The sequence below is a fragment of the Otolemur garnettii genome, unplaced genomic scaffold (assembly GCF_000181295.1).
Source record: "Otolemur garnettii isolate 467f Iridium unplaced genomic scaffold, OtoGar3 scaffold00001, whole genome shotgun sequence".
NCBI lineage: Eukaryota > Metazoa > Chordata > Mammalia > Primates > Galagidae > Otolemur > Otolemur garnettii.
In genome coordinates, this window is record NW_003852396.1 from 25,198,276 (window position 1) to 25,210,063 (window position 11,788).

Consider the following 11,788-nt stretch of genomic DNA (forward strand, 5'->3'; position numbering starts at 1 on the left):
CACTGGGTCTCATTATGGTATTCAGGCTGATCTTATACTCCTGGCCTCAAGCAGTCCTCCTACCTCGGCTTCCCAGAGTGCTAGGTGTGAGCCCCTGCATTGGGCCTAAAGAATGTCCTTTAACAGTGTGCTAACGTTTACCCCTCCCATAGTTAGACCTGATGCTGTCATGAAACTCATGATATACATTGTTAGTAACTTTTGCTTTAAAGAGTCAATTCTTTTTTAAAAAATGAGAAAAACGTTTTAAATATTTAGTAATATATTTATCACTTCTGGAGCTCTTTAGTCTTTTGTATAGATCCAATTTCAAATTGTATTGTTTTCCTTTTTGCCTAATAACAACTTTTAATTTTTTATTTATTTTATTTTTACACATACATGTGATTATTAGGTTTCCACTTTTTGCCTTCACAGAATTAAAAAGGCTTAAAATTTACCAACAATAACTATGTTTAAGATAAGGACTAGAAACAAAACCTCATAAAGAATGAATGAAGATAAATACATTCAGAAAAGAAATCAGATGATTGTTGCAACGAAGTATTAAGCAACCAGAAGAGGATGACTATTATAGAATGCTTTGACTCTGAGGTTCAGTATAGAGTTGTCAATTAACTTCTTATTATTTTTTCCAAAGTCTCAAAAAATAGACAACAAATATTTATAAATAAAAATAAAAGATAATTTCAAAAAACAGATCATGCCAAATCTTCTTTTTCTATTGTCTATAAGATTTGGTATGATCTTTTAATTTTTTATATAGTAAAGGTATGCTGGAAATGAATTATCTTGCCTTTTGATTGTAAATAACTGGTGCTTAGTCCTTTTCTGAAATTTGAAAGACATGCTCTTGAAGGGCTGTCTGGGGGATCCTGTCTACCAGGGTATCTAAGTTTAGCCTGTCCACCTCCCCTTCCACCTCTGCCTGCAGTTATGATGCTGTGCCTTTCCTTATGCATGACTATGACCTGAGAAGAACCACCAATATCATGGAAGTTCTGCCAGATGCTGCCTTCATGCACCCTGCCTTCTTCAACTGGAGTTTCCTGTCCACTCTGAATGCAGGCGAATGGTTTGTACAACCTCAGGTAAGGCATATACCCCAGTTCCACAAACCTTTATTGAATCCCTCTTTTGTACAAGATCATATGCTGCCCCTAAAGATAAAGGCCGTAGGTGAAGATGGACAAGGATACACAGGATTTCATCCCAGTTAGGTGGCGGGACTATCGCACTGGCAGAAGGACTTTTTCACTAACAGAACGAACCTAATTGCTGCTTTCTACATTCACCAGAAAGTCTGAAGACAAACCTGTAAACGTACTCTCGTTGTACTGTGCCTTTCACCCAAGCATTTAATGACTTTTACAATGTGCTTACCATGAACAGAGTGTGTTCCTGGGTGAGGCAGACTAGGAAACATATTTATTCCTTATTCTTATTTCCTTTTTCTTTTCATTCGCCAGGAATTTATTGAGTACCTCCTGGGAACTAGGCACATGGAGTATAAAGGTGAAAAGGCGTAGACTTAGCCCTAGTGGAGTTCACAGGATGGTTTAAGAAACAGACAAATAGAATACATTGTGATAAGTGCTCAACGAGAGTTCATCTCAGGTTGCTTCAGGAGCACACATACAGCTTCTGAGTGTGAGGGATGTAGATGGGAGATCCTGGAAGGAGATGTATAGACTAATAATGGGTGTGGCAAAATATAAAGCATGTGCTGTATACAATGTAATACTCAGGTAAGAATGAATGTTTCCTCTTGAGGGAGTCGGAGAATACAGAGGGACCATTTGAGCTGAGGGAGGGCTATACTAATGGAGGCCATGGGCGTGATGGTGATGTGTTCCAGAGATAACAGTATGCTGGAACAAGAAGCTGTGTGTGTGTGTGTGTGTGAAGAAGTAGGGAGAGAGAGAGGGCAGGAGGGAAAGAAAGGAGGGGGCAGGGAGTAGATGGGAGACAGACTGGGAGAAGAATCTGGAAAACATGTTGAAGGGAGATCATAGGAACACATAAGTAACAAGTTAGAGTTTAAAATTATCCTTGAGTATTTTAAAGTGGGTAAAGGGTCAGATTTGCATTCAATGAAGATCAAGACTGCCTTCTCAAGATAGATTAAAGAAAGCCAAGCAGCCAATGTTTTCCAGCTTCTCTTATGGCTAGGGGAATCCATGTGACCTGTGTTCTGCCCAATCATGTACTCATTTAAGACTATAATTTTGAAAATAAACATCTTAGCAGGATAGACATCAAGCACCCCCATATTGCTAGCATCCATATTAGCAGCAGTGATAGCTTGATGTGGGGGTTTCAGTGGTCCTGGTTCCATACCATGTGGAAACTATGATGTTTAACATTTAATACTTTTATTAAGTATCATTCTCATTTTTGGTTTTCAAAATTTTTCTTTAAAGCCACCTCTTCCATCCTGAGTTGTGAATGTCATGGGTTCTTTGTAAGTGGTGGGGTTGGCTAGCTATATTATTGTAATAAATTTTAGTGGGTTTTAGGGGGATTAATAGCTCCGTTTTAGTATGTTTAGGTGCTTTGCTAAGAGCAGTGGTTCTCAACCTAATGCCTCAGCCCTTTAATACAGTTCCTGTGGGTCACAACCCACAGGTTGAGAACTGCTAGTTTAGAGTGTTTAGCTATTCTACTATTACTATGGCTCCTGTGGCATGTCCTGGAATCTGGGGTTCAAATATGATTATCTGGGGGACTTTGTTTTTAGGTTTGGTTGTGGAACTTTGTTTGCTTCTATTCTGTGTGTTCAGAACATGGGTGAAATGATGTTGCACATAATTTAGAAGATTTGGAGGTTTGGGTCATTTTTCACAGCGAAGAAATTGGTTGTGAAGATTATCCTAGGGATCCTCATTGGATAGGTATGATTATTGATTGATAATGGTGGTGAATTGGTTATTATTTATTAGTATATTTATTATTCTTGATGTTATTTGTGAAAGTCAAGTAGTTAATCTGCTTGATAACACAATAAGAATGCACACAGAAGTTCTGGGAGTTGATCCTAGAAGCTCAGCTGAATTTCTATTTCACCAGCATAACTGACATTTCTGTGGTGACATTTCTTATATTCTTTTGTGAAAATATAATTCTCAAAATGATAAAAATATAATTCTCATGCAAATATATAGTGAGCTTGAGTACCAGCTTTCTTTAGATATTAATGAGGGAACAAGCAGGATGACAGAACCCACTCAAAAGAGAAATGGAAGCCCGATGGCCAACTAAAAAACCTTAATGCTCATCCCTTCCATAAAGACAGCCAAAGCAGTTAATAAACAAGTAGCCTTTAAAGAAAATAACTAAAAGAGAGCATCAAAATACATCAAAGGAATAACAGAAACCCTCATGAGCACAGACACTCAGGATAGCCACATAGAGACAGGGAGAAACACCAGGAGTCCACAAGCTGATCCTCCAGCTGGGATGAGCTAAGAACCAGGAAGAACTCCCTGCAGTGCAGAGGTTGGCAAGAGGATCCCAGCAGTGCATACCAACACCTTGGATGCTATCATGGACACCAGCTGTCCTCACTACTGGGATTCCCTGCAGTCCTCACAGGCACTAAACCAGCCCAGGGAGCTGCCTAGAGGCCACACGGTTGTGCTTTGCCCAAAGAAGAAACTAATTCTGTGCTCTGCCTGCTGTGTCCTGCATGGCTGCACCATCTGGAACTAGAGTTAATGCTATGGTGAAATCCTGTCATTTATAGCAACATGGCTGAAACTGAAAGTCATGTTAAGGGAAATAAGCCAGGTACAAAAAGACAGATATTGCACATTCTCACTCATGTGTAGGAGCTAAAAAGTGGATCTCATGGAGTAAAAAGTAGAATGATGATTATCAGAGTCTGGGAAGGTATGAACAGAGGTTGGTTAATGGGTATAAACACATAGTTAGACATGTGTAAGTCCTATGTTTGATAGTACAGTAGGGTGACTATAGTCAACAATAATTTATTGCATATTTGAAAATAGCTAGAAGAGGAGATTTAAAATGTTCCCACCATGAAGAAATGATAAACATTTGAGGTGATAGATATCCCAGTTACCCTGATTTGATCATTATATGTTTTATGCATGTATCAAAATATCACATGCACCCCATAAACATGTACAATTATTATGTACCAATAAAAATTTTGAATTTAAAAATATTAAAAAAAAGGATACCAACCTGCATGTAATCAGTGAAACACAGAAATGCTGAAACCATATTTCTGTGTTAAATGCAAACTTGGTCAATATACTATATGACAATAAAGCTGTGATCTTCGGGATCATCTTCTCTTCCAGGTGCAAATTATTTGCATCCCGGTGGACAAAAATTACTTTCATTTTTATTAGCTTTCTGCAAGTTAACATCTAATTGTACACAGTTTGGGCCTAATCAATAGTAAATAGTAATTTGAATAAAGGCAAATTTCCCTAACAGTCGGATGACCCTTAGGGAGTCTTGTTAAAGAATTTTCTACTGTGATACTACATCAAGAAATCAACTTTTTTTCCCAGTTTTTAAAATTTTTTGGCTGGGTCTGGGTGTATTATTTAGCAGGCTCCTCTTGTGATTATTAATAACTCCTATAGATTATTTAGAGGCCAATTTCATTGTCATTTTGTGATATGTGGCTTTATGAATTTACATAGACCTAGTAAGAAGGGTCAGATAACACACATAGGGTTCTTTATGTATAATCAGCAAATCTGGGGCCAGGTATGTTAAATAACTACTAAGGCTATTAAATTATATGTATATATTTTGTCTGGAGATTATATAGGGAATCTCTAGAGTGTCATTCTTTTTTTTTTTTTTGAGACAGAGTGTCACTTTGTTGCCCCTGGTAGAGTGCCATGGTGTCATAGCCCACAACAACCTCAAACTCTTGGGCTCAAGTGATCCATTTCCCTCAGCCTCCCAAGTAGCTGGGACTATAGGCATCCACCACAATGCCTGGCTATTTTTAGAGATGGGTCTTGCTCTTGCTCATGTTCTAGCATGCTTACTAAAAACTATAAAAGGCAACCCCCCACACACACTGGGGCTGACTGCCTCACAGAGCAGCAGCCCCTGTGGCAGGTAAAATAAATTACCAGTTAATTACATCTAAGTGGGGGTCTGACTCTCTTTTCAGGTCATAGAGGGTACCATAATTTCATTAAGTTCTGTTATATCCTTTCTCATGTTTCCTAGCTCTTTACTCTTTCATTTTTTTCACTGATATTCTGAAATACTTTTATGGCTTTGGGTTGGTTTTCAACTTCATTTCCACTCATCTTATTTGTCATCCATATTCTGAATTCCATTTCTGACATTTCAACAATGTCCTTGTGAGGAAGGACTATAGCTATAGATCTGTTGTGATCCTTTGAGGGAACTAGCTTGTTTTTTTCATGTTGCCTGATTTCTTTTGCTGATTTCTTTTCATCTGAAAACTTCTTTCAGCTTAGGACCAGGTAGATTTACAGGACACCTTTTCTTTTCTGGGAACTCTAGTCCCTAGATGGTGCTTTGCGACCTACTCAGGATGACTGACTCAGCAGAAGAGAATCAGATGCACTAAAAACAGGTACCATGCTTTTCTTTATTGTGCCATTCCCCTGTGATTGTCACAGTCCTGTCACTGCTGGATGATCTCTGTGCAGCATACAGGCTGTTCCAAGGCTGTTGTTGGAAGTTTGGCCAAGTCCCTCTCCATGGAGGCTGGGATTGCAGGAGATTGCTCTGCTTGGTTCTTCCTATGGTTGTATAAATGGCAATTGGGGCAAAGCTATCGAGGGCATCAGGGGTAGATGGGAGACTTAGATGTCAGAGTGCTGGGACCTGTTGTAAATAGACATTTAGTAATGTGGTTAGGTGCATAGAGAGGGGAAGTATTCTATGGTCCTATGATTAGGTCTCAGTCTTGATGAGCCTCTGCCTCTGGGCAGTGAACTTCAAAAATGTTTCTAAGTACCTTTACCTTCCAGCATCGCTAAGGTGGGTCACGATGGCTAAAGTAGGCTAGAATTGAGTAATTCCTTCCCCCCAGGTTAGTTAGGCTATGATTAAAAAAAAAAAAAAGCACCAGCAGGTTAGGCTGTGGTTAAACAGTTTCTCCTGAGCATAGGCTTTATTAGGAAGCAGAGTGTTGTGGTTTATTTCAAACAATTCCTTTTCCTTCTCCCCGAAAGAAGTATAAGGTTATTTTTCTTCAATATTTTTGAAAACCTGATTGATAAGTAAAAACTGAAAGAAGTGGATCAGGATACTCAAGACCAAAGTGTAACAAAGGCAATAATATTTATTTTGACACTTGGGTGCAAGTGGACTAAAATCTAAAGGATGTTAGCAGGATTTAGGAAGGGAGGCCAATCTTTCGTAGCTAGCTGAGGGGGCGCTGGTTTCTATCAAGGACCATCAAACTGTTATTCTCCTCAGGGCTTTGAAGATACTTTCTTCTGACAGGCTTTTCTCATCAGACTGGGCTGATGTCAGGGCTTGCCATGTCAGCATATGCATGCATGATGAGTCTGCAGTGTCTCTCTTACCTGAGTTATGACCACTGGTAGCAGAGTCCCACAGAATGGCTTTTTAGTTCATGTTGGGGTTAGTTTGGCCAACCCTAACACTGATGAAGCTCTTGGAGCTAAAAGTCACAAAAGTGTGGGGGCCCTTGTTTGCCTGTGTCCCCCTTGAGTTTTTAACTCTCAGATTTGTCCACACTAAGACCCCAACACTTGTCAGTTACAGGTCAGGTTTTCCCACCCTGGCACCCTGTGGTTTCCACTTGTGAGCCGCATTCCAGGAAGCTGGGACTCCTCTCTCTTTACCTGCTTGTCTCTCCAATCTTGTGGGCAGCCGTTGCCTTGAGTCCATTCCTCTCTCCCAGGCCTAAGAAAAACTGCTGATTTTTCATTTGGTTCAACTTGTTGTTACATGTGGAGCCAAAAACCAGAAGTCTATCTGGTTATTGTTATTATTATTTTGAGACAGAGTCTCACTATGTCACCCTTGGTAGAGTGCCATGGTGTCACAGCTCATAGCAATTTGGTTATTTTTTGAATCAATATAGTACTGTCTCTATTGGCTATAATTTGATAATGTGCAGTAGAATTTCTGAAGCATCTAAAAATAATTTATCTGCAGTACTTTTCTTCTGATGCAACTTAGATTGCTAACATTTAAATTTACAGGGGAAGTGCCATAGAGAAGAAAGAAATGTTCTTCTGACAGTGGTCTCAAAATCACTGTTTTATGTTGGGATGTGGAACATGACTTAGGATTTTTAGAAACTCCCACGACTCAAGTAGTTCTAGTATGCTGAGGAAGCTGACATTTTATGGTAAGGGGATTAATGGTAGATGTGGTGACACCCATATGAACAAGAAAATTGCATTGTTCCTTACCTGTAGTTACAGATTGTTCTCGTCAGACTTATCTATTCAGTGGTGATGCTTCCCTGGACATGACATCATTATACAAATTTTGGATAATTGTCCTTCTGTTTCTTAGCCAATATAATATATTGTCTTTTCCAGTAATCTTTCTTTTGTAATATTGCTACAGGTAGACAGAGAGAAAAAAGAATTGTTTAATTTTACTATTAATTGAGGAACCAGCTGTTTTATCTATAGAACCAGAAGTTCATTTGCTTTCTAGGGCCTTTGAAAACATTCAACCACCTGTTGGATATAGTCTAAACAGGCCTTGTCCCATTCCACCTTATTTTTCTGATTATGTCTCCCATTTTATATACAAAAAGAGGTTCAGTTTATTTCAGCTATTAGATCTACCCCGTGATACTATTTAAAGCTTACTTGAGGCTTGGTGCCTATAGCTCAGCAGCTAGGGTTTCCTCCTAGGGCTAGTGGGTTTGAACCCAGCCCGGGCCTGTCAAACAACAATGACAACTACAACCAAAAAATAACCAGGTGTTGTGATGGGCACCTGTAGTCCCAGCTACTTGGGAGGCTGAGGCAAGAGAATTGCTTAAGCCCAAGAGCTGGAGGTTGCTGTGAGCTGTGATACCACAACACTCTACCGAGGGCAACATAATAAGACTGTCTCCAAAAAAAAAAAAAAAGCTTACTTGAGTCTCCTATTGATTTAATCTTTATCATCTTTGCTATTTTGAATATTTGGTCTTGTGTTGGTCTTTACCATCCTGTTCTTTTAACCATTTTTCTCACCCAAAAGGTCTAACACTTAAATGAACCAACTTGTGTAGATCTGGTAGTTGCTAACAAAATCTTGCTTTCTGAAGAGAATTTCTATTTTCCTGAGAATTAAGAAAACCCTTAGTTGTACTCCTCAACTCAGATCTAAAGCATGTTTTACTTCAAATTCTATGCTATGCTTTCTGGTTAGCAATTTTCTGGAGGCTATTATACAATGTGATTGTTTCTCTCCTGAGAAAAATGCGAGAAAAGGCAATTTGTTTAGGAAGTCAAGGGAAGGAGAAAAAGAAAAGGTGTGAATGAGAATGAAAATAAAGTTGTGTAGAGAAATAAAGAGATTACTTGAGTCTTAAAATGTGAGGTAATTACTGCTTCCTTCAGAGAGGTTGCATTTAATCACTACTTTCACCTACAAATGATCTAAAGTTGTCAACTGGTGATAAAAGTAGCAATCTATTAAATTTAATTGATAAAAGTAGCCACTTATTAATTTTTTATTTCAAATTAATATGAATTTAGGTTTTATTGTTCTTATTTCTGGGGTGAAGTTCCAGTTGTAAAGGAGCCCCTCACCTACGGGCATGTTATACTCCCTCACAATGTGCGCATTAGGTGAGATCCCGCCTCATGCCCTCCTTCCTTCTGCCAATCATCTTCTACCTCCCCCAACTCCTCTCCCTTGTACTGCCTTCCTCTACCCCCATACTAAACTCTATTTATGTTTTATTGTTCATATGAGCATGTAATTGTTTATATATTGGTTTCATATTAGTATGGAGTACATTGGATATTTATTTTTCCATTCTTGAGATACTTTACTAATAAGAATGTATTTCAGCTCCATCCAGGTAAATGTAAAAGATGTAAAGTCTCCATCTTTTTTAAAGGCTGAATAGTATTCCATGGTATACATATACTACAATTTGTTGATCCATTCATGGGTTGATGGGTACTTAGGTTGCTTCCACAACTTGGCAATTGTGAAATGAGCCACAGTAAACATTTTGGTGCAAATGTCTTTGTGGTAAAATGATTTTGTTCTTCTGCATAGACTCCTAGTAATGTGATTGACCTTATTAGGTCAAATGGAAGGTCTACTTTTAGAACTTTGAGGATTCTCCATACTTCTCTCTAAAAAGGCTGTATTAGTTTGTAATTCCACCAGAAAGGAAGTGTTCCCTTCTCTCCACATCTATGCTAGCATCTGATGTTTTGGGACTTTGCGATGTGGGCTAATCTTGCTGGGATTAAGTGATATTTTAGAGTGGTTTCAGTTTGCATTTCTCTGATGGTTAAAGACGATAAACATTTTTTCATGTGTTTTTGGCCATTCATCTGCCATCCTAGGAGAAGTTTCTGTTCAAGTCTCTTGCCATAGAGAGGGTTGTTGGCACTGTTCTTATTGTTTAATTTGAGTTCTCTGTAGATTCTAGTTATCAGATTCATAACATGCAAAAATCTTCTCCCATTCCAACGGGAATTTGTTTGCTTTGGTTGTGATACTCTTAGCTGTGCAAAAGCTTTTTAGTTTGATCAAATCCCAGTTATTTATTTTTGGTGTTGGTGCAATTGCCAAAGGAATCTTCCTCATAAAGGTTTTTCCCAGTCCAATATCTTCAAGTATTTTCTCCACACTTTCTTCTAGAATTGTTTCATATCTTAAATTTAAATCTTTTATCAAACAAGAATCAATTTTTGTTGGTGGTGCGAGGTGTTCTCCTAGCACCATTTGTTAAATAAGGATTCTTTTCCCCAGTGAATGTTACTATTAGGCTTATTGAAGATCAACTGATGATATGTAGCTGGGTTCATCTCTAGATTCTCTATCCTATTCCATAAGTCTACATCTCTATTTTTATGCCTATACCATGCTTTTGATCATTATAGATTTACGGTATAACCTGAAATCTGGCAGCATGATGGCCTTCATATTTATTTTTATTTCTGAGAACTATTGTTTGCTATTCAGGGTTTTTTCTGGTTCCATATGAATTGAAGCACTGTTTTCTCAAGTTCTTTAAAGTAGGACAGTGGTACTTTGATGGGGATTGCATTAAACTATAGATTGCTTTGGGTAGTATGGTCTCATTTAAACAATGTTGATTCTTTCCAGCCATGAGCCTGGTATGTTCTTCCATTTGTTGACATCTTCTGCTTTTTTTTTTCTCAAAGCTTCATAATTCTCTTTATAGAGATCTTTCATGTCTTTTGTTAGATATATTCCCAGGTATTTCATCTTTGGTGCTATTGTAAAATCTCCCCCCAAAAGAAAAGACCTAGATTGGATGGCTTCACACCAGAATTCTATAAAACCTTCAAAGAGAAACTAGTTCCTTTATAATGCATAAACTATTCCAAAATATAGAGAAGGAAGTAATCCTCCTATTCTATGAAGAAATACCATCCTGATCCCCAAACCAGGAAAGGACCCAACAAAAAAAGAAAACTATAGACCAATATCATTAATGAATATTGATGCAAAAATATTCAGCGAGATATTAGCAAGCAGAAAATTATGACACATTATAATGGTTATATACCACCATCACGTGGGTTTTATTCCAGATATGCAAAATTGGTTCAACATATGTAAATCCATTAAAATAATACACCACATAAGAATAATCAAAAACAGTTTACATGGATGGAGCTGGAAAATATTCTTCTTAGTAAAGTATCTCAAGAATGGAAGAGGTGCGCGCGACCTCTCCCTCGTCCACCGCTGCCGCCTCCTTCTTCTGCCGCTTCTGGTGGTGCCTGTGTGCTCGTTCGGTGTGGACCTGGTACCTCTTTTGTGAAGCGGCAGCTGAGGAGACTCGGGCGCTCGCCATGGCAGATGAAAGGCCTAAGGAAGGAGTCAAGACTGAGAACAACGATCACATAAATTTAAAGGTGGCGGGACAGGATGGTTCTGTGGTGCAGTTTAAGATTAAGAGGCATACACCACTTAGTAAACTAATGAAAGCCTATTGTGAACGACAGGGTTTGTCAATGAGGCAGATCAGATTCCGATTTGATGGGCAGCCAATCAATGAAACAGACACGCCTGCACAGTTGGAAATGGAGGATGAAGATACAATTGATGTGTTCCAACAGCAGACAGGAGGTGTCTACTAAAAAGGGAACCTGCTACTTTACTCCAGAACTCTGTTATTATAGACCAAGATGACATTCTCAATTAGAAAACTGCAATTTGGTTCCACCACATCCTGACTACTACAGTATAGTTTTCTCTATTCTTTTCATTTTCCCCTTCCCTATTCCTTTATTGTACATAAAGAAACTGGTGTACGTGCACAAGCATATTGCATTTTTTTTTTAAACTAAATGGCCAACGATATGTTTTGATTGACATCAGGTGGAGATGGGTTGGGGAAAAATATTGATTCTGTGAAAATACCCCCTTTTCTCCATTAGTGGCATGCTCATCTGCTCTTATCTTTATATTCCAGTAAGTTATTTTGCTCTCACTGTTTTAACAAAACAACAACATGAAAAACCTTGCATACCTTGTTCAATTGGAGAATTTTAATGTTTTCATTTATCATTGTAAAACCAAGGACAATTTTATAACTTTTTTGTACGTAGCTGTTACATGT

The 11,788-nt window shown here is 38.4% G+C and overlaps 1 protein-coding gene and 1 pseudogene across 2 annotated transcripts in view; both read left to right on the top strand.

Annotated features, from left to right (window-relative positions):
* Positions 1-11,788, top strand: part of GDPD4 (glycerophosphodiester phosphodiesterase domain containing 4) — a 112,777-nt gene that overhangs the window by 45,795 nt on the left and 55,194 nt on the right. The window contains exon 10 of the mRNA XM_003781353.1: positions 935-1,091. Within this exon, the coding sequence (XP_003781401.1) occupies positions 935-1,091 (157 nt within the window). The remainder of the gene's footprint in view (positions 1-934; positions 1,092-11,788) is intronic.
* Positions 10,884-11,486, top strand: LOC100950549 (annotated as a pseudogene). Its single transcript, XR_001161185.1, has one exon. The product of XR_001161185.1 is annotated as a small ubiquitin-related modifier 2 pseudogene (transcript).